The sequence below is a fragment of the Patella vulgata genome, chromosome 7 (assembly GCF_932274485.2).
Source record: "Patella vulgata chromosome 7, xgPatVulg1.2, whole genome shotgun sequence".
Lineage (NCBI taxonomy): Eukaryota > Metazoa > Mollusca > Gastropoda > Patellidae > Patella > Patella vulgata.
The window spans coordinates 514,984-535,969 of record NC_065885.2 but is presented as its reverse complement, the minus strand read 5'-3'; the positions used below and the strand labels follow the sequence as shown (position 1 = coordinate 535,969).

At 34.6% G+C, this 20,986-nt stretch overlaps 2 protein-coding genes across 3 annotated transcripts in view; one reads left to right on the top strand and one right to left on the bottom strand.

The window, feature by feature from the left end:
* Window positions 1-857: 857 nt before the first annotated feature.
* On the bottom strand, window positions 858-14,481 carry LOC126827691 (F-box only protein 42). The gene is made up of 8 exons (XM_050557143.1): window positions 14,273-14,481; window positions 8,494-8,730; window positions 7,675-7,778; window positions 7,091-7,257; window positions 6,313-6,409; window positions 5,468-5,524; window positions 4,852-4,968; window positions 858-4,342 (listed from the first exon to the last, which is right to left on the bottom strand). Exons 1-8 carry the CDS (start codon window positions 14,412-14,414, stop codon window positions 3,641-3,643), a joined length of 1,623 nt encoding a protein of 540 aa, XP_050413100.1. The 5' UTR covers window positions 14,415-14,481; the 3' UTR covers window positions 858-3,640.
* A 294-nt stretch (window positions 14,482-14,775) lies between these two features.
* Window positions 14,776-20,986, top strand: part of LOC126827736 (coiled-coil domain-containing protein 115) — a 319,045-nt gene continuing 312,834 nt past the window's right edge. Inside the window, exons 1-2 of one of the 2 annotated variants that reach the window (XR_008788764.1) lie at window positions 14,776-14,900; window positions 15,764-17,986. Coding sequence is in view for 1 of the 2 variants with exons in the window: in XM_050557237.2 (XP_050413194.1) it covers window positions 15,789-16,382 (594 nt within the window). In the remaining variant the exon portion in view is untranslated. Of the gene's footprint in view, window positions 14,901-15,763; window positions 19,909-20,986 lie in introns of those variants that run through there. The other variant, XM_050557237.2, reaches the window with a different exon arrangement.

Here is a 20,986-nt window from a genome sequence, read left to right as displayed (position 1 = left end):
ATCTAAATCTTAAAGTAGCTAAGTCTCTAACTCAATATCAACTAAAATCTTTGACATTGAAAACACAAATTATTTGTCAATTTAAATCAACATTGATGTTGTAATTTTACCGGGAAAAGATGGGCTTCTGCTCCAATATTTAAGACAATATAAACATTTTACCATTGGTACACGAATCGTGTAGGCTACCATAATGCGTTTCAGTGCCATTTGTAACAAGAGACTCGAAAAACGAGGCTAGGCATATTCCACAAGTCATGTCAAACGGTGACGTCATATTCTTATCTGGAGAGCATGCGCAATAAATACTATCGATGTAGACGGGAATAACCAGACGCTAGAGATTGCCATTCGATTGACACTTCTGGCCTATGTCGCCGAACATAACTGATTTGAAATTAGAGTAAAATCGGAAACAATTGAATGTAAATCAGTTAATTACATTCATATTATATTATTACATGCGTTGCGACCCATTTGTATCCATTTTTAGGTCCCAAATATTAGCGATTTAGCTCCTTTAAATTGAGAATATTTTAGCCTGGAATAAGCCATGAACATATCTTATGAATAAATGGGATTTAACCTCCTACTGTTCTGCTAAGACTGGGCTAATAAAGATCGGCATACGTCATACAGTGTGCGATGACGGAATTTTTTTGTCCAACCTGAAAGACTAATCACAGGTTCTTTTATGTGCGCACAAACCTGTACACAGGACCGCAGTTTTTTGCCCGATCCGAACGACTAATCACTGTTCCATGTCAGGCCTCCATCCTGCACGAACAATTTGACATTTCCTCAAAAACTGGAGATGACCTACAGGGACTTTAACTTTACAGTAAAAACATTCGATATAAACTTGATATAAACTATTTATTTGTTTTCTTATATAATAAACATATCCAGACAATATATATATTTATATAACATCAACTAGTAGTATATATATCTTAATATAGACTCAGTTACTATAGCTACATAATCACATAATGCCCAGCGACCTATTGTTAACATGTTAAACCAGAAGGTCTCAAAAAGGTGCATACCAAATCAGAACCTACCAAACCAGAACCTATAGCATCAAATTGTGTGAGGCCCTGGAGAATTGAGTGAGGCCGTTGAGAATTGTGGGACCCTAGCTTTTATTAGCTAAAGCCTAACTCCAGTACTGAAGAATCTTCAATACAATCCCTGGGGCCTCTCTGAATCCATCACCTAGTGTCTGAAATACAATCAGACTCTTTCCGTAGCTGTTTTGATGGCAGACTGGAAAGCCTGCTCTAATAGGTGAGACATGAACCTACCTCTCTTCTAGATCCCACATAACGGCGCGAATCTAACTTTTATATATACACATGAGAAATGAGTGGCGTATTATATAATATTGACGTCAAAATAGAGCTTTAAAAATAAATGCAGGAACAATTTTGTCCAGTCTATTTTAATTGATATAAAGATAGCTGATATTTTAACTGAAATACAACAGGCCTTCGTCCGTGATATCACCCAGCTGAAAACGGACGTTATTAATTAATAAATACAGCTATTTCACATAAAACAGTTCTCAGACTTAAGTTAAGAATTTACTCAACTTTCAATCACTGTTTATGAGAAATATCTTTGATCCAGAAACACAAAACTTTGCACATAGTTTCTTATTGATGTATTTGATACATTAAAACAACAAAAGTTTTATAAAGGGCTATATTTTAGTTAAAATAAGGCAAACAATTTTGAGTAAATTCTTAACTTAAGTCTGATGGGAATGTTTTATAAACTTGTGGCCAGACCAATTTAATGTACAGTTGTTCATAGTGTTGATAAATAAAATAGCCACACAAGTCAAAAAAATTTCAAAACTACAAACCTTGAAACTAAAAGCTGTTGAGAAGATCCATCTGGTATTTTATAAATAGAAAGTCAACTTGAATAAAAGTTTGAGCGGATATATTGATAATGTATAATGCATAAAAATCCACATCACAATAGGGAAATACTCTAAACGCTATCTTATATATGATCACATATTGTTTAAATCAGCTAATTTCTTAGTCTACATCACAATAGGGAAATGCTCTAAGCTCTGTATGTACTTGGCATAAATCTTATATTATTACATATTGTTTAAATCAGCTAATTTCTTATTCTACAATATTACATAGATATTTAACCATCTAATATATTTAATTAAAGTAAAGAGTGAGCATTTTATAAGATAAATATAAGCTAAACTCTGTACAATCCAAATCTTTTACACATATATAAATACTAAAATCCAAGAATTACTACATTAAATACCATAAAATATATGAGATAATATTATGCATTACAAGATGGCACTTGACAAATAGCTAAATATGGCAGTGTCATATGATACTAGATGGCACTTGACAAATAGCTATATATGGCAGTATTATATGAGGTTAATAACAGACCATACAAAAACTGTCTGAGGACTTGGAATTTAAGCTACAGAAACAATCCATTAAAAGAGGTACTCTATAGAAAACTTTCTGTAAAATGTCATGAGGCTTTTCAACAAGAAAATAAATGCAATTAATTTGAATAATATTCAAAAAATTGGAGTTAAAATCACTGATTCGATAATCCAAAACCACTTTAGATTCATCAGATAATCTAAAATAACTTTAGAAACATCAGATAATCGAAAATAACATTGGACTCATCTTTTGAATCATCCGATAATATAAACCACTTTAGATTCATCAGATAATCGAAAATAACTTTAGAAACATCAGATAATCAAAAATAACATTGGACTCATCTTTAGACTCATCCGATAATATAAAATATTGTAACCTTAGACGTTTCCAATAATCTTAAATAACCTTAGTCGCATCCGATAATACAAAATAAAAGCACTGACCTACACGTATTTAATGAAAGATGACAATCACTAACACATTTGATCCTCTTCTAAATTTAAAGTGAATAAATCTCAGCAAAGGTAGCACATATTTATCTCTAATACTGTAATTAATCATGCCTGACCTAACCACAGAGTCACATCCCCACCATTCTAACAACGACCATTACATCAATATTAATCTAAACTAATTAGTTTATTAATCAGAATCTTACTCCAACACCAAACCTTCAACTAGTTTGTATTTTAAATCATAGTACAATATCCTCACCAACATACATATTGAAACCGTAGTTTGTATTTTGATAATTGTGAATGTTGATAGATCTGACTGTAATGCAAGAAAAAATTCAACTGGACGTCCTTAAAACGGAAAGTGTTTTAATGTCTCATCAACTCAATGCAGTGATCACCTTGAGACAAGAATGTAATATTACAGTATATTTATTTTTATGGCGACATGTGCAAATGCGAGGTAGGAGAATTTTGACTGAACAGTAGTATTTTTGCCTACTTCATGCCCTGAAGGTAAAGAAGTTATTATTGATTCATCTGGTGTATTGTATGTAAATAAATCTTCACATACAGCTTTATTTATAGGAATGATGTAATGTACGATACTAAGATCATCAACCAATTTGATCAATGAAGATACCTGAATTACAGGTGTGCTGCAGATTTATACTAAATATAAAAGCTTGAATCTGGAGGTTAGCAATGTCCATCGATACAACTATAGCAGAATGTCCATCAACCAAAACGGATATGTTTTGAAGTAACTATAGAAACGCTGTTACTAACAGACAATGATTTAATCTCCATTCCGCGCTGCATGGAATTTATGTCTTTCTCAATACCACCGAACATAATTAATTCTCCACGACCGTGAACTAAACTAAAAAACACTGTCTCGTCTGGTGTATCGGGCGTCACTATTTCCTTATACGGTTTCCAGGAGGCGCTACCAGTCTCAATCACATGACTTATATCTAAAACATGCATATACATCGGTGATATTCGGTCTTTAGAAGGGCTCTCAGGTTTATCTGTTGGGCTAGGAGCTGGAGATGTTGTAGCTTGATGTTGCCGAAATCGTTCTTCATATTTACGTAATGTGTCTAACTGTTTTTGACGATTTGTCATGGCGTTTGGCCGAACTGATGGGTGTCCGGGTCGAATACTTGCTGTTTTCGATGAGGAAGGATGTACAAAGCTATCGTTATTTAATGACGAAGGGTAGGTTGGATTATCCTTTCTTTCATCTGAGGAGCTATCATCACCTGAGCTATCATCACTGTCTGGTTGATTACGTCTACTAGGTCCTGGTTCGTGTAATAAGGGGTTATAATTTGCAGGACGTGGTGGTGGTATAAATGGTCGAACAACAGGTTTAGATGCTGGAGGTGTCAAAGGTTTTGCTGATTTACTTAAAACTATCATCGAATCGCCAACCTAAAATATAAAAAAATCATCAATTATTTTTGAACAGTATATAAGTTTGACGCTGCCATTTGATGATTTTCAAAATGAATATTTTATAATTTGTTTTTTTATTAAAGAATATCTGGGAAAGAGCTGAAAGTGGAATTATTGCAATTAGCAATTAGTAATTACCAGAAGTGTTATCAGGCATTCCAGAAAGCTTAGTAACAACCTACTTGCTTAGTGCCACTGAGCAAGTCCTCAGTACAAAATCCCTTTACATTTGGAATTTGAAAAATTTCCCTCATAGCACACTGTATGGCTTAAACTTTTCTTCAGTATCCATGTTGGTGCAGAACAGTGGGATGTTAAACCCCATTTTATTTGTTCTCTATACCTTACAAACAGTACATTACCACAGTAACTATAGCAATGGTTAATGAGCTGAAAGTCATGGCCATATCAATTCCCTGATTACACCCCGGGATGACATCACTTTAACACAGTAAATATAGCAATTGTTAATGAGCTCTATTTACCTTACAAGCGGGATGACACCACAGTTGAGGAGCTGCAAATTCTGAACTCTCTACTTTTATTTCTTTCCACATCCATCCATCGTCTGATAAATTCAACAACCACACATCGGAAAAAATCTGAAAGTTTGTACAAAATAATTTAAATCACGTGGAGGGATCTGACTCCTGCTGATGGCCGTCTGACATCCAAACTATCGCTATATCTAGTGATCTTGTTGTTTATGAGGATGGGTATAGAATACCACTTAATATCAAATTACAGTTGTCATACACAAGGCAGGATATGCTTATTCTTCCAGAAAACCTGATACCACTATCATTGGAGGAAATGAAATGGAATTTTACCTCCTACTCCAACCGGGGTAATAGAGCTGGTATTCCATACAATATAAACATTATACACCTCCATTGTACAATGTGATAAATACGTACAGATCAATTTCTACAGTATGTAACATCATATATTACCTAGTTTGTTCAAGTACTAGTACAAGATTTGGTATAAATGTAATTTATTTTAGAACTAATGTTATGTGAGTTTATTACATGGCTGTCATCTATTTACCTGTACTAGTACAAGATTTGGTATAAATGTAATTTAATTTAGAACTATTACCTGGTTAGCACCACCACATCCACCCATGATTAAAATATGGCCGTCATCTAGAGTAACCTAAACATAATATAAATATGTTTTAAACACGATAAAATCTCTTTCATTCTGGTCAAAGAGAGAGAAATGTGGTGGGGTCTTTAGCAGTGGGAGGGAACCCGAGGACACAGATAAAACTGACAAGGTGGGAAAGGCGACCCTACTCCTTCTCACTTCTATGTGGGGAATCGTACTCACGCCACTTGACTCAAAGACAGATCTTTTGATTTCACACATAAACATTAAACCACTAGACCACCCAACACCCCAGAATGTGTTTTAGACTCAACATGTCTTTATGTTTTATAATAGTAAATGTAGGAGAACTGCACCACAAATAAACAAACAGGACTCACAGACATTGTTACATACATATAGACATAGCCTGTTCCCCAATCTAAATTCAGATATTTACTGAATAAAAATATTGTTCATTAAAATAAAAGATAGGTTGCAGCTAAATCGTGCGGGCAGTCAAGTCTGATATTAATCAAAGTTAGCATGTTTTGATAAATATAAACAATATTGCTACGATCTTTGGGAGTATTAACATAATGAAAACAATTTGAAATTAAAACAAATGGCTTCTGCAAGATGTAAAACATAATGTAATTGTTATATACATGTATCTACCTGAGAGGTAAAAAATATTGTAATAGACAGTATTAACTACCTACCCGAGAGGTAAAACATATTGTAATAGACAGTATTAACTATCTACCTGAGAGGTAAAACATATTGTAATAGACAGTATTAACTATCTACCTGAGAGGTAAAACATATTGTAATAGGCAGTATTAACTACCTACCTGAGATTGTCCATATCGTGGATTAGGTTTTGCTCCAACTGTAATCTCTTTTCTCCAATAAGATTCAAGAAAATCAAAAACATAAACTTCGTTACTTCTGTAAATAAATATTTGATGCACATTTAGTGAGCGTTATATTACTCCACAAAAAAGGAAGAAAGAAATAAAATGAAATGAGAATGAACGTTCAAAATGAAGAAAGACAACTCCTCATTTTGTCACTACAGAGTTAAAAGGTTGGATCCAAGTTTTGCTAATATCGTTCCGAAGAGCCAAAATACGAATAGTGGTTAAGAATCATGATATTGTACAGTAAGTGCCATCAAAATATCGTATGCAAAATTTGGTATTTCTAAATTTGGGTGGCGAGTATCCACCCTTTCCCTGCAAGAGAGCAAACTACTCGAGATAAAAATGGTATTACAGTCATCCTCCTACTGCAGACTATTATAGGTAATCACAGAATATGATAGAGAGTGTGTGAGACCAGCTTTATACAAGTATATTATGGTACAGATGTATAAGGTAAGATTCTCGCTTAAACAGTCTAAAAATAGATAATGAAAAAGGAATATATAGAAAATATCAGTCAAATTACTTTATTCTTAGCCAACTTGTGAATGTTGAGAGTTTTCATAAGATTAGCGTAGTCTCGCTTTTCATAGCTACCATTGTTACAATAATGAAACAAAGTCTTGATTATCCATGTTTTAAGTTTCTTACATAATGCATCTATAAGATTTTTAGGATGTTGGCAGAGCTGAAGAAGAAAACTAACCCTTGCCCTGGAGCTTGTGATCCACCAAATATAACCATAGAATCACCAACTATAGAAGCTGAATGTCCAGCTGTAGGAGGTGGGGTGTACGTAGATGCAAGGATGATATGGGACCAACGATTAGTCTCGGGATTAAACATATCTAACTCGTTAAAAAACTTGGATGTCTGAAAAAAATAAAACATGTAAGTTTTAAATACTTAAAATAATTTAAGTCGCTGATCGTCCATTTTTATTTTTCGGACAATTAGTACAGAAAAGTAGGACGTTAAACTCCATCGATGAATAAAATTATATTGATATAAACACTACATTAGGCGTAGGAGTCTTGTCTTTAGAATGGAGATTACGCGTAGACGTCTTGTCTTTAGAAGGGGGAGGAAACTGGTGGACCCAAAGAAAACACACGAGGTTGGACAGTCGACCCTCCTCCTTGTCACATACTACGTCACTTTACTCAATGACTGACCTTATAATCTAACCACTCAGTCACTCACCCCATGATTGAAACATGAGACATGTAATAAACCTGATTTACCTATAATACTACAGGTAAGTACAGGTAATACTATAGATAGATTTACCTGATGAAGAGGATAAGGTGTAGGATGACTCCAACCTCCATATAATATTAAATAACTTTTATATACCACCATTGAAGCACATCCTTTAGGAGAAGGATAAGCACCTATAAATATTAAAACAGTCAATAAATATAAATATTAGTGGACATATGAATATTTTGACCCCATGGTGTTAGCTGAAAAGTCTGGAGTTGTTCTAGATGGAGATGAACATGTTGTGAATTAAATGGATTAATTCTGTGTGGACAACTCTGTACCAATATCTGAAGATCTGTGCTACTGTTTTAAAACAAATATAAATTTGTACGTTTGCCAAAGTGCTTGTCACGATTACGTATCAAGTAACATATACAGTGGATGACGGAAATACTGTAAATGAGACAAGGATGTTGAATGTCCACTGAACACAAACTAAGTCATCATGGAACTAATATTTGGTACACTTTTATTCCAATTATTAGTTTGTACCTTTAGTAGAGCAAGGAAACAGTATTACCCAGAGAAATCTCACAAGATAGGGTGTAGGAGACCCTTCACCTTGCCACGTACAAACCACTTGACTCTATAGCAGACCTTATGATATAAAGTGCATGATTTAAACCACTCGGAGATTAAGCAATCATTTCTGAACTGCGTAATATGTTGATTTAAAATTCAGAATTCGTGGGGCATGATTTTTTTTAAGTTCATAGAGTAGCAAAGAGAAACCCCTAGGAACCTCCCAAAAAATCCTAGAAACCCCTTCAATAGAAATCATAGAAACCCCTTCAACAATAAAAATCCTAGAAACCACTTCAACAATAAAAATTATATCCTCACCCACAGCTAATGGTCGAACCCATTGTCTGGTAGTTAAATCAAACCTCCAGATATCGTTAAATGTTGTATTAGTCACCGTACATCCACAGCAGACATACAGTGATTTATCGTAATAACAGGCACAGTGAGAATATCGTTTGGTTATCGTCTGGCCAGATTCCGCTTGTATACTCGTCCAGTTTATATCACATCCATCAATCGCTTGATTAAATCTTCGTTTGATTTTTACAACAACCCCTGAAAAAAAATAATTAGTTTCATATAAACCAATTTTGTCCCAGGGCGCTGCCGCTCTATTCTTCTTTCGATTCAGAAGATCTTTAATGTGTTGGAAATGATATTGGAAAAGGAACCTCTGATTTCAGTATCATCCAAATGAGAGAGAGAGAGAGAGAGAGCGAGAGAGAGAGAGAGAGAGAGATGGGGTTTAATGTCGACTCGACACAAACCAGGTCATTTCGGGACTAACACATGATTCAATTTTATTTCAATAATTCGCTTGCACGTAGGGGTCTTTAGCAGTGGGAGGAAACCATAGGACCTGGAGAAAACCATGAGGTTGGACAGGCGACCCTGCTCCTTGTCACGTACAACTGGGGAATCGAAACCCCACCAGTTGACTCAATGACAGACCCTATGATACATGCTAACCATTCAGCCATCCAACCCTCCCGTATCATCCAAATGATTAGACAACTTTCATTCAAATGAAGTAGGGTTCAATGTCTTACTTTTCTGGATCAATGGGATAATGAAAACGGTTATATACAATGTACCATAATATTCTAGGTTTCCTTCAAACAGTGACATTTCTGTCTACACTTCATCAAGTTCCCAACAGCGACACTACCTCGACTTCATTCTGAACTATTCCCGTAATTAGCTATTTTTCTACATGTGCCTTTCAGCCTTAAGTGAGCTAGTATTTGGTGATTCTCAATGGCACGAATTGAAAAACAAGCAGTTGCCATGCAAGATACACCAACATGGACATAGAACAAGCTAAACAGAAAAGCGAATTTTCGTACAATACATGTAAGAGCACATAATCCATGAAGTTACAATCAAATACGAGCCGAGATCTCTGCAAGATATCAGATAAACCTACATGTCAAGTTTCGTCAAAATCTGATAAAACTTGTGACTTGTAGAGTGTCCACAAACAAACTGTATGTAGACGGACAGGGGCGATGACAATATAAAAACCAAATGAAATGGGGTTTAAACGTCCTACTGTTCTGCTCCGAACTGGGCTAATGAAGACGGGCATACGCCATACAGTGTGCTATGAGGGAAATTTTGCCAGGAAAAGGCACTACAGCATACTCTTATATCGAATTCCAACTGTCAAGGATCTTTTATGCGCACGCGTACATGGGAGCTCGTTTTTTTGTCCCATCCGAACGACTAGACACGCCCTCACTCCTGCATCGCGATAATATACTTCCACATTACCATCATTCCTATTTCCAAATACCTGGTACATTATTTGTTAGGACTTGCCGTGTGGGTTAGTGATTTGGTTATAAAATAAATTTCGAGCACTACAATGTAGTTCCGATCAATTTCATTATCTTTTTTCAAACTACATGTATTATAGCCAGAGAACTGTTAATTCTTTATCTAAATCTTACATGATGCATCTTTAAATAATAAATTTGCACGATAATGTATTATGTAGGCTCTACATGTACATCACATGTGAAGTCTGGGACTGTAACTTTAACAATGATTTATTAAAACTATATACAAATTTCAATAAATAAATGTTTTCAAAACTCATCAATATGTGCCATGGCTCGAAATGTTCGCCTGTCTACTTGTCACCGACAGGCGATTTTTTCGTCTGACAGGTAGGAAATAAAACTAGGTCGACTAAATTTTACTTGATGTTCAGTAAATTGACCACACCACTCACGTTCACGTCACGTACATTTAATTATTCGCTTCTAAATGCAAGAATTAAGCATGGAAATACCGCGAAAAGCCGCCATTTGCACTGTTTACATTTCGCTCTGTCGTAGGCTACAGTTACTCACACAGTTTGGAAGTAGACAATTTTATATCAATGAATTTCACACCATCTACGCTTGTTTTCATCTGCTTGACACTAGTTTATAGCATTATGGAGTATTATATCTAAATAAATTAAAACGCACCCCCAAGTCACCTGAAATAATTCTACCGTAACGACACCACAGTAAATATAGTAGTGGTTGGAATGGAAATACACACGGCTTGTTGCTTGGTGTATTTAATCATTTAAAAAATTTTAAACAATTTCCATAAATAAAGGCTATGAATAATTTATAAGACAATTTGACAAAATCAAAAAATCAGGTCAGAAAAATATTTCATATATAAATACAATTTGTAGCGTAAATATAGTCCGGATATGTGAGAAGGGAATTCCAGGTGGCGTTATCTGTCCTTCGCACACGGTACATGTAAATACGGTGCCATGCACAGGTGTGATTTGTGTTTTGATATTCAATTTATTACGGATATTTTAAAATCTGAATTCTACAACTCAACGGTGAAGTATTCGATTTAGTACGGAAGTGTGGTACCATGATACTTTGCTGAATTCACGTGAATACAGATGATAGAATTGTACGAATCTTCGAGTCGCTGAGCCAAAGCAGATTTGCCGACTTTCAAGAACTTTTAGGCATTCCGATGTCGAAGAAATAAAAAGGTTTCATATTATATTAAGATATTTATATAGAGCAATGTTCGTCAAAGACCTAACCACGTGCGTGTGTACCTACATGTATGGATATGTGTGATGTGAATAGTCTTTGAGTTTCATAATTGAGAGTGACAGGTTATTTACTGAAGCGACAGGTATGAAGAAAAGCTACCTGTCGCTTTCGAGGCCTGAAGTGCACTATCCTAATGATTTTAGCTGAGCATTTTCACTTTTTTCACTCAAGGAAATGGACTATTGAATAAGATTATCATATCTGAGTCCAATGGTCAATGGATAATAATTATTACTGTCTGATTCATCGTAAATTTTAAACGGATTTCTTCGATTATGAACAAACTACTTAACTTTGGTTATTATAAACTTACCTGTGTGTTTGTAATGAACTCCCGTTCGATAAAATCCATTGCACAACTAATTATCACAACGATGAAAACAAGTTCTCTCTTGAAAAATTGAAATATCACAAACTTTTCCCAGAGAAAAATACCAATATGGAAGATGGTTACGTCACTCTGCGGAAGATATCATTTCGTATTAGGGGTGACAGCATAGGAAATTCAAGTACAATTACGACAAGAATCCATGACCACTCGGACCAAAGATCACTCGGTTCAAGACCAGTCGGACCAAGTGATAGACCACTCAGCCCAAAAAAATAGACTACTCGGACCATACAAAAAGACTATTCGGACCCAACAGAAAGACGACTCGGACCAATAATAAAATGTTGTTTTAATAAATTGATAATTGCGTTTGTTTTAATATAATTACTCGAACCAATAATAAAGTGTTATTTTAATAAATTGATAATTGTGTTTATTTTAATATGACTACTCGAACCAATAATAAAGTGTTATTTGAATAAATTGATAATTGTGTGTGTTTTAATATGACTACTCGAACTAATAATAACGTGTTGTTTGAATAAATTGATAATTGTATTCCAAATCGCAAAATATCGAGAACCACACTTGTAGTCACGTTTAAAAAGGGGCATATAAACGTCCGGTCTGCGTATTATTATGTGCTGTTTATATTAACGCATCAAGGGCGGATAACTTGAAAACGTGTCTCCACCCCCCCCCCCCCCCATATATAGTAACCCAGGGGTTAGTGGGGTAGAACGGAATGAAACCACTGGGGATACCGCGAATGTGGAAAAAGTAAAATTAGGCTATCAGACAAGAACAGTATACCAGTATATGTAGAAACTGTCAAAAGTCTGGACATACCGAGTCTCATTGCAAGAGTAAAGAAAAATTAGATTGATATTTTTTTTTGGCACCATTATTAATTAATTTTAAAACTAATCGTTGATTTATTTACGTACACAAAATTGAACCAAACAACTCTAAATATAAGAATTCCGTATAAGAATTATTTGCTTCTTTGTATTGTGATTTAATAATAAATAAATAGCATATTGTCTAGCCTTATAATATAATTTAATTGGTCCGACTGGTCTTGTTTTGGTCCGACTGGTCTTAGTCCGAGTAGTCTTTGGTCCGAGTGGTCTGGATACCTGCGACAATTAGCATTGAGTTTGAGCGTTCGCACACATAACTACCCGCATTCCTGTATTTAGTTACCGTCTTTTACATTCTAGTAAAATCTCTGCAAATTTTATAGCTTTACTTTTTGAAATATTTTGTTCTAATTATTTGATTAGCGACTCGGATGGGATTATTTACTTTTGAACACGCATGCCGCACAAACACAACTATACATTCGTTTTACGGGCTTTATCACACTTCGGTCAAAACTGTCGAATCGAGAATTAATGTTCCGCTTCTTACGGGGTCATACGGGCTTAGTAGCATTATATACCCACCCGGGCACCCAATACAGCAATAGACACGCTGAGGGCTGCCGCAACACGCTTAAAGATGTTACTGAAGCGGTTATTATTCGATCGAAAGAATGCGTATAAAATTAAAAATACACTCAGAGAATTCGGAGGTAAGCTTCATGATCCTTGTTAAATTATTTATAACATAAAGAAGATAGGATATTTATAGTTTATTCATGACTTTATTTTTACGAGTATCCGTGCAATCAGTGATATTTTAATTGTGAAGAAAATTTGATAGACTGGCGATCAATGGTTTCCATATAAATCTCCTATGTAATTGCCTTCAATTGATATTTTTCGTCGCCCAAACCCATATACGATCAAAATGATCGCGCTGTCAAACTATCTTTCAATGTTAACCAACCCCCGCAACAGGTATATTGGATTCGACCAATACGTCACGAAGACATTGTTGACATCGACTCTGTCGAAATTACAAGTAAATTTTCAAATTTTTCAAGAGAGAAATTGTTCTCATCGTTGTGATAATTAGTTGTGCAATGGATTTTATCGAACGGGAGTTCATTGCAAACACACAGGTAAGTTTATAATAACCAAAGTTAAGTAGTTTGTTCATAATCGTAGAAATCCGTTTAAAATTTACGATGAATCAGACAGTAATTTAATATGCTAACGCAACTGCCACACCCGGGTGTGGCTACCGGTATTTATCATCATACATGTAATTTTCTCTTGTTGCCATAGTATTTTTCCTATTTCTCCCCGCAAACTGATTTTTTTTCTAAAAGTCCATGGTTATAATATAATATAGAGCGAAGCTCTAAAGCATCGCGCAAAGCGCGGTGCTTGAGCAAAGCTCTTTTCCGGTAACACAGGAGCGTAATTGAAAATGTCACCCACAGACTGTTGATTAAAAAAAAATTCAGACAGGAACCGGATACACTGGGGAAAACAGGCAATGCGCATGTCTGTCAATGCGCATGTCAGCGCATGTCAACTTACCAAATCTCGCCCCTGCGAGATTTTGGGTCTCTAAGAAATATTTCTATGACGCGTCGAATAAATGACGTCAGATAATTTTGACGTCAATGATAATCCTCACACCTTTTTGTTCTTTTTTCAATTGGGGAAACTTTATTATGAAGGTTTTATTTGACAACAATCACATCAGCTTCGCTCTACTCAGGCAAGGCCTGTTACACATTATAAATCTCCATCTTGATCTAGCTGTCATGCCAACATTCGATTCTCACCTTTTACCAGACGATTCCACTGTTTGCAGACTTGGCTGGCATTTTTGATGTCATTGTAAGGAGAAATTTTACTCAAAATTAATTCTAACAGTTCTTCTGGTAAATCATAAATAAAAACCGGTTGGGGTTGACTCATCTCCATGTTCTAATTCATGCCATTAAGTTGAAAAAAAATTCTGTAGAATGGACGAATTATTCAACACCGAAATTGTAAACATTGGATTTCTAAAAACAAGTCCGGTAATTATAAAAGATAGTAAACGAATAAAGTTTCCCTACAAACTTTTAAGAAAATAAATCAGTAAAAATGATTGATAAGTAATATATTTTAACCTCTGTAAAATACGGGATCTGTACAAAAGTTTAACTTTTGAAAAAGAAAAATTGCATCTAATATCATCTAATTTCATGAATTTTCGTTCTCTGTTTATGTTACAGTAAATTTTTATAACCCGAAGATAAAGGGAGCCTACTCTTATTTATTTTCCAACTGACCAAAAGTACCTCCACTTGTGAAAACCGCTTTTTGTGTTGACATTTTTCTGTAGTCAATATGTGTTCTTTCATCATGCAAATCATATCCACGTGAGCAAGTGAAGATATTTATTTCTATAATTTAAGGTTACCGGTAGGTACAAACAATTTTTTTTTAAACTTGAGAAAAAATTGTCCATTCCAAAGCCAAACAAACGATAGTGGGCGTGGCACAATACAGTCTCATATTTTTTTAACAGGCTTATTTTAGTGTAAAAGTGAATATTTAAGTGATTTAGATCGTTGAAAAGATTTATAATGAGAGACTGTTCTGAATTTTCATTCAGAATCATACATGTACCCCATGGCCACACAGATACACGTAGATAATGTTGAAAACGTTTTGGGTTTTCAGACTCCTCAGAAACGACGGAATAATGACAGTTCAGACTTACTTATAGATGATTCAGACTCAATAATAATGAGGTTTCGGACAATAATAAATGATGACTAAATAAAAATTTTTTAGTCATCAGTTGTTTTAGTTTTATCAAATAGTAAACAAGCTTGAATGACTGATCACATCCGAGATTAGTTTACTGATGTTTTTATGACAAAGTAGCCTTGTATTGAGTGCTGATTGGCTTTCTGATCTGATATTTAAGAATGCTTTAACATATTAATTGTGTAAACTTAACGGTATGTCTTCCTGTACATTTACGTGAAACTGAATAATTGCAATCAACATGCCACGTTTCAACTGATTCTTTGGTCCCAACTATCATGCAAGTGTTTCCCAAACGTCACCTTACCGAATCCAGAACGTTGGGACATATTTTTGTTCAGCCCGAAATATTATTGCCCTTGCCCATTTCTTAGACTCTGGGTAAGAATTCAAGCCACAAAAGTTGCCATTCTAATAATGAAACGTTGAAGCCTGTTGTTTATTTGAATGGGTGTGCGCTAGACTTTAAAACAAACCATTTTATTGTATTTTGTAATTTCTTTTTTTCACAGAGCCAGAACTCTGAAATTTGTCAACATGGATCTAAAAGAAGTTTGTGTTAAGTTAGACGAAACACTGATAGAATTCTTCTCCGCCGTTAAACAGCTGTACCAAGAGCAAGCTGTTCTAGAACAATACATGAAAGATGGCTACCTGAATCTCTCTCGAGCTCGTTACAACATGGGTCTTAACGCTGTAGGCGTTTTACAGTTCAACCAAAATGCGATGACAGCTTTGACAAAAGTCGATGTAAATGAAACAGAAAAGAATTCTTCAAAACCTTTTGAAATCACATCATCAAAAATCCAAAAACCTACAAAACAAAATGAAGATGGTGGATTGAGAAAAAGAAACACTGGAACGGATAATTCAGAAAAAATAGAAAATATCGGAACGCTTAAAAATGATGATTTAGACAATAAAGAGGGGACTGTCATTGACCCTATTAAATGGTTTGGTGTTTTGGTACCACAGAATTTACGAAAGAGTCAATCTAGTTTTAAACAAGCCGTGGAATCGGTTGTGACGATTGCCAATTTAAAACATTCTATTACCAATCTGCAAACCGAATATAGATCTCTGTTGGAGAAAAAATCTAAAATGTTAAAAAATGCATCTAATGAAAATTGATAAAGTATGTTGAGTTTAGTTTTAGAACCATTAACTTGGTTATCTGCAATTCGACATGAAACTTGACATGCTTGTTATTTGGATAATTGCTCATGGCTACATTTACACAGACTTCGATTAATTCCAAGATAGCTAGTGCAATGACGTCATGGTGGGTTCAGGGTTCATATAGTGTGTTTGTACATTTTGTATGTTTGTACATTTTGTATGTTTATATATTGGACTGCATGAATTTAGGATATATTTCTAGATTTGAACAAATTATGGTATTATGGTGCTTGTATGCATCTTATATAATTAATATTTTTAATGGATAATATGTATTAAGCATTTGAATTAATGATTGTTCATACCCAGTAAGTTGTAGACGGTCATAATGTTAATAATATGTTTAATTTATTGTAATTAGAGAAGTGTTGTTTCATCAAATAATTATATGCTTTATTGAAATGTTTATTTGTTGAGCAGTTAAAGATACATAAGGTACTTGTTTCCAACCAAAGCATGGTGCACTAAAATGTAAGGTTATCACGAGCTGTTAATCATCAAATCAAACAGATTTTATGTGGGAGGGCATCTTTTAATGGTATATTTTGATTATTGTCCCCCGCCTTTCGAAGAAAGCAGGGCCCTATTAAAATGGGTTCGTCCGTCTGTCCGTCCGTCTGTCTGTCCGTCACACTTTTTGGGACACAATAACTCTCTTTCTAATTGAGCTAGAATGTTGAAACTTGGTGTAGGTGTTTATTAGGTCAATGCCTTGATCGAGTTCGAAGATGGGCATTTTCTGCTTAGGGTAAGCAGAGATTAGCAATTTGATTGGTTGATGCTTTGGGACACGATAACTTGAGTTCTAATTAAGTGAGAGTAATGAAACTTGGTGTATAGTTTCATTACATCATTACCTTGACTAAGTTCGATAATGAGCATTTTCTGCTCAGGGTAAGCAGAGCGATAAGCAATTTGATTGGCTGAGACTTTGGAACACATTAACCCTCCTTCTAATTGAGCTAGAATGTTCAAACTTGGTGTAGGTGTTTATTAGGTTAATGCCTTGATAGAGTGCGAAGATGAGCATTTTCGACTTAGGGTAAGCAAAGATAAGCAATTTGATTGGTTGATGCTTTGGGACACAATAACTTTGGTTCTAATTAAGTGAGAGTGATAAAATTTTGTGTATAGTTTTATTACAACAATACCTTGACTAAGTTCGATAATGAGCATTTTCTGCTCAGGCTCAGGGTAAGCAGAGCGATAAACAATTTGATTGGTTGAGACTTTGGAACACAATAACTCCCATTCTAATTAAAGCTATAATGTTCACACTTAGCGTGGGTGTTTATTAGGTGAATGCCTTGATAGAGTTCGAAAATGAGCATTTTCTGCTTGGGGTAAGCAAAGATAAGCAATTTGATTGGTTGATGCTTTGAGACACGATAACTTTAGTTCTAATTAAGTGAGAGTGTGGACACTTGGTGTATAGTTTTATCTCATCAATACCTTGAGTAAGTTCCATAAATAAGCATTTTCTGCTTATGGGTAAGCAGAGCGATAAGCAATTTGATTGGTCGAGACTTTGGAACACAACTCTCCTTCTAATTGAGGTACATGTAGAATGTTCATACTTGGTGTAGGTGTTCATTTGGTGAATGCCTTGATGGAGTTGGATGATCAACATTGTCTGCTTACGGTCTACAGAGATAAGCAATCTGATTGGTTGATGCTTTGGTTCACGATAACTTTGGTTTTAATTAAGTGAGAGTGATGAAACTCTGAGTATAGATTCATTATATCACTACCTTGACTAAGTTTGTTGATGAGAATTTTCTGCTCAGGCTAAGGATCGATAAGCAATTTGATTGGTCAAGACATTTTTGGTACATAACAACTCTGCTTTTAACTGAGGTAGAATGTTTAAACTTGATGTAGATGTTCATTAAGTGAATGTCTTGACTGTGAGTTCAATGACTAACATTTCGAGTTAAAGCTAAGCAATTTCATTGGTCGATGCTTTGGGACAAGATAACTTTGATTCTATATGATAGAGAGGGATCAAACTTAGTGTATAGGTGATAATTTGTTTGATTGCTTGATACTTTTGAAAAAAATAAATGTGTCATCTATTTATTTTGGGATTTCGGCGGGGGACATCAGCCTCACTGTTGGCTTGTTATTTATCATTATTCTTATTCATATAATACTGTAAAATAACTTTTTCATATGCTGCCATGAGTTAATGATTCATGTTACCATAATTTTGTTATTTATATGCTATTTTAAGATTCTATTATTATTCATACATGTATGTTACCATGAAGTGATTATCCAATTGTAATCATGAAATGATTATCTATTTGTTATCATGAAATGATTATCCATTTGTTATCATGAAATAATTATTCATTTGTTACTATAAAATGATTATTCATTTGTTACTATTAAAGAATTATTTGTTTTATAGTACAAGATAAATTGTATAAATATACAATAGAAATTTACAATAAGGTAGTCATTCATACATATATATGTACAATGTATGTTATAGTAGCCTATGAGAATAGTGCATATGTACAATGCATGTTATAGTATGAGAATAGTGCATATGTACAATGTATGTTATAGTAGCCTATGAGAATAGTGCATATGTACAATGTATGTTATAGTATGAGAATAGTGCATATGTACAATGTATGTTATAGTATGAGAATAGTGCATATATATGTACAATGTATGTTATAGTAGCCTATGAGAATAGTGCATATGTACATTAATTATTCATATGTTAAAGATACGTGTGATTTGATGACATATTTGGGCTAAAAAAATATTCAAATTAATTAATCCATCAAAAATTTGCTTCAAATCCTTCTCAAAACTTTGTATTCCTGAGGAGATACCTGAAGCTATAAAAAATTTATATTAGAAGCCAGGTTTGTCACCTAACTTGATTGAGTGAGGGCCCATTTTTCAGAATGTATTTTTGTCATTACTTAATGTCTATTTACCATACATATTCAGGCCTAAGTAAATTCTTGAATTATTTTCTGCCAACTTCTTTTTCCACTGTTTAATTGCAGAGTCCTTTATACGTTTACACCCCTCAATGTTCCCAAAACCGCCTAACCATTTGATCAAGAAATAATAACCGCTCCCTCAGTCAAGCTGGCACACAATAAGCTGGCAGACAACAATCAGGTTGCCAGTTAGTGATACCCTGACATTTTTGCTTAGTGCTTGCCCCATGGGTGTTATTCGAGTAATCCAGTATTGTTCTAGTTGAGTTTGGGCATTTATGCTTTCAATATATACCAAATTTATCATACATTTATTGGAAATAAGCACTCCATAAATACTTTGTGAGAATGTATTTTTAACATAAAATAATTATTTATTTAATACTACATTATATGCTACTATAAGATAATTATTATTTATAAAAGTTCAACAGCAATATAACAACAGGATGGTTTTATATATTTTGTCAACTGTAATAATATATAAGATTGTAATAAAAGTACTGTTTATATATATGTTTATTATTAGTTTCCATACAATGACTGATAATATTATTCACAGTGTAAGAATTGAAATACACTGACTGATAATATTATTTGTTTATATGTTTATTATAAGTTTCCATACAGTAATTGATAATATTTTTCACAGTGTAAATATTGACATGATGTATTAGTTTACACTGATTGATAATATACAATGACTGATAATATTCTTCACAGTGTAAATATTGATATGATGTATTAGTATACACTAATTGATAATATACAATGACTGATAATATTCTTCACAGTGTAAATATTGACATGATGTATTTGACACTGATGCACCTGGAAGAAGAAAACTAACATTCAATTTTAGCTTAGCCTATTCAATTATTACACCAGGAGCTTGATAAATTGAATCAATTCTTTAAGACTTGCTACCCTAATAAGGAATAGGGTTTCACCAGGTACTCTTAGTCCTAAAGATATATCTTGTATTGATAATCTGTAATAGATGTCTCGATGGTCTTCCGCAAAATCGATTAAGCAACTAAAAACCTTCCGCGAATACAAATCACACAGCAACAGCTCGTAGCCTGGAGGTCGGGTGTTCGATCCCTGCATTGGCCAAGAAAGTCCATCCAGATTTTCCGGCGTGGTTTCCCCTTGTCAGTGATGCAGGACGGAGGGCCTGACAAGGACAGCTGTCTAGTCCTTCGGATGATACGAAAAACCGAGGTCCCGTGTATATATTGGAATGCACGGAAAAGATCCCCTGGCAGTTGGAATTCGATATAAGAGTAGGCGATAGTGCCGCTGCCCGGGCAAAATTTCCCTCATAGCACACTGAATGGCATATGCCCGTCTTAATTAGCCCAGTCAGTGCTCGGATAGACATTAAAGTACTTTGCTAACACATTGGTGTGTGAATGTACAAGCTCCTGGTTAACACAATGGTGTGTGAATGGACAAGCTCCTGGTGATCCCTGTGATGTAGTTGAGCAGTATACTACAAATGACATCGCGTTCAATCATTCCCATCATTTGTCTGCGATACAACTAACTCATCAACATCATTCCCAATCTGCTAGTTATACCAAAGTT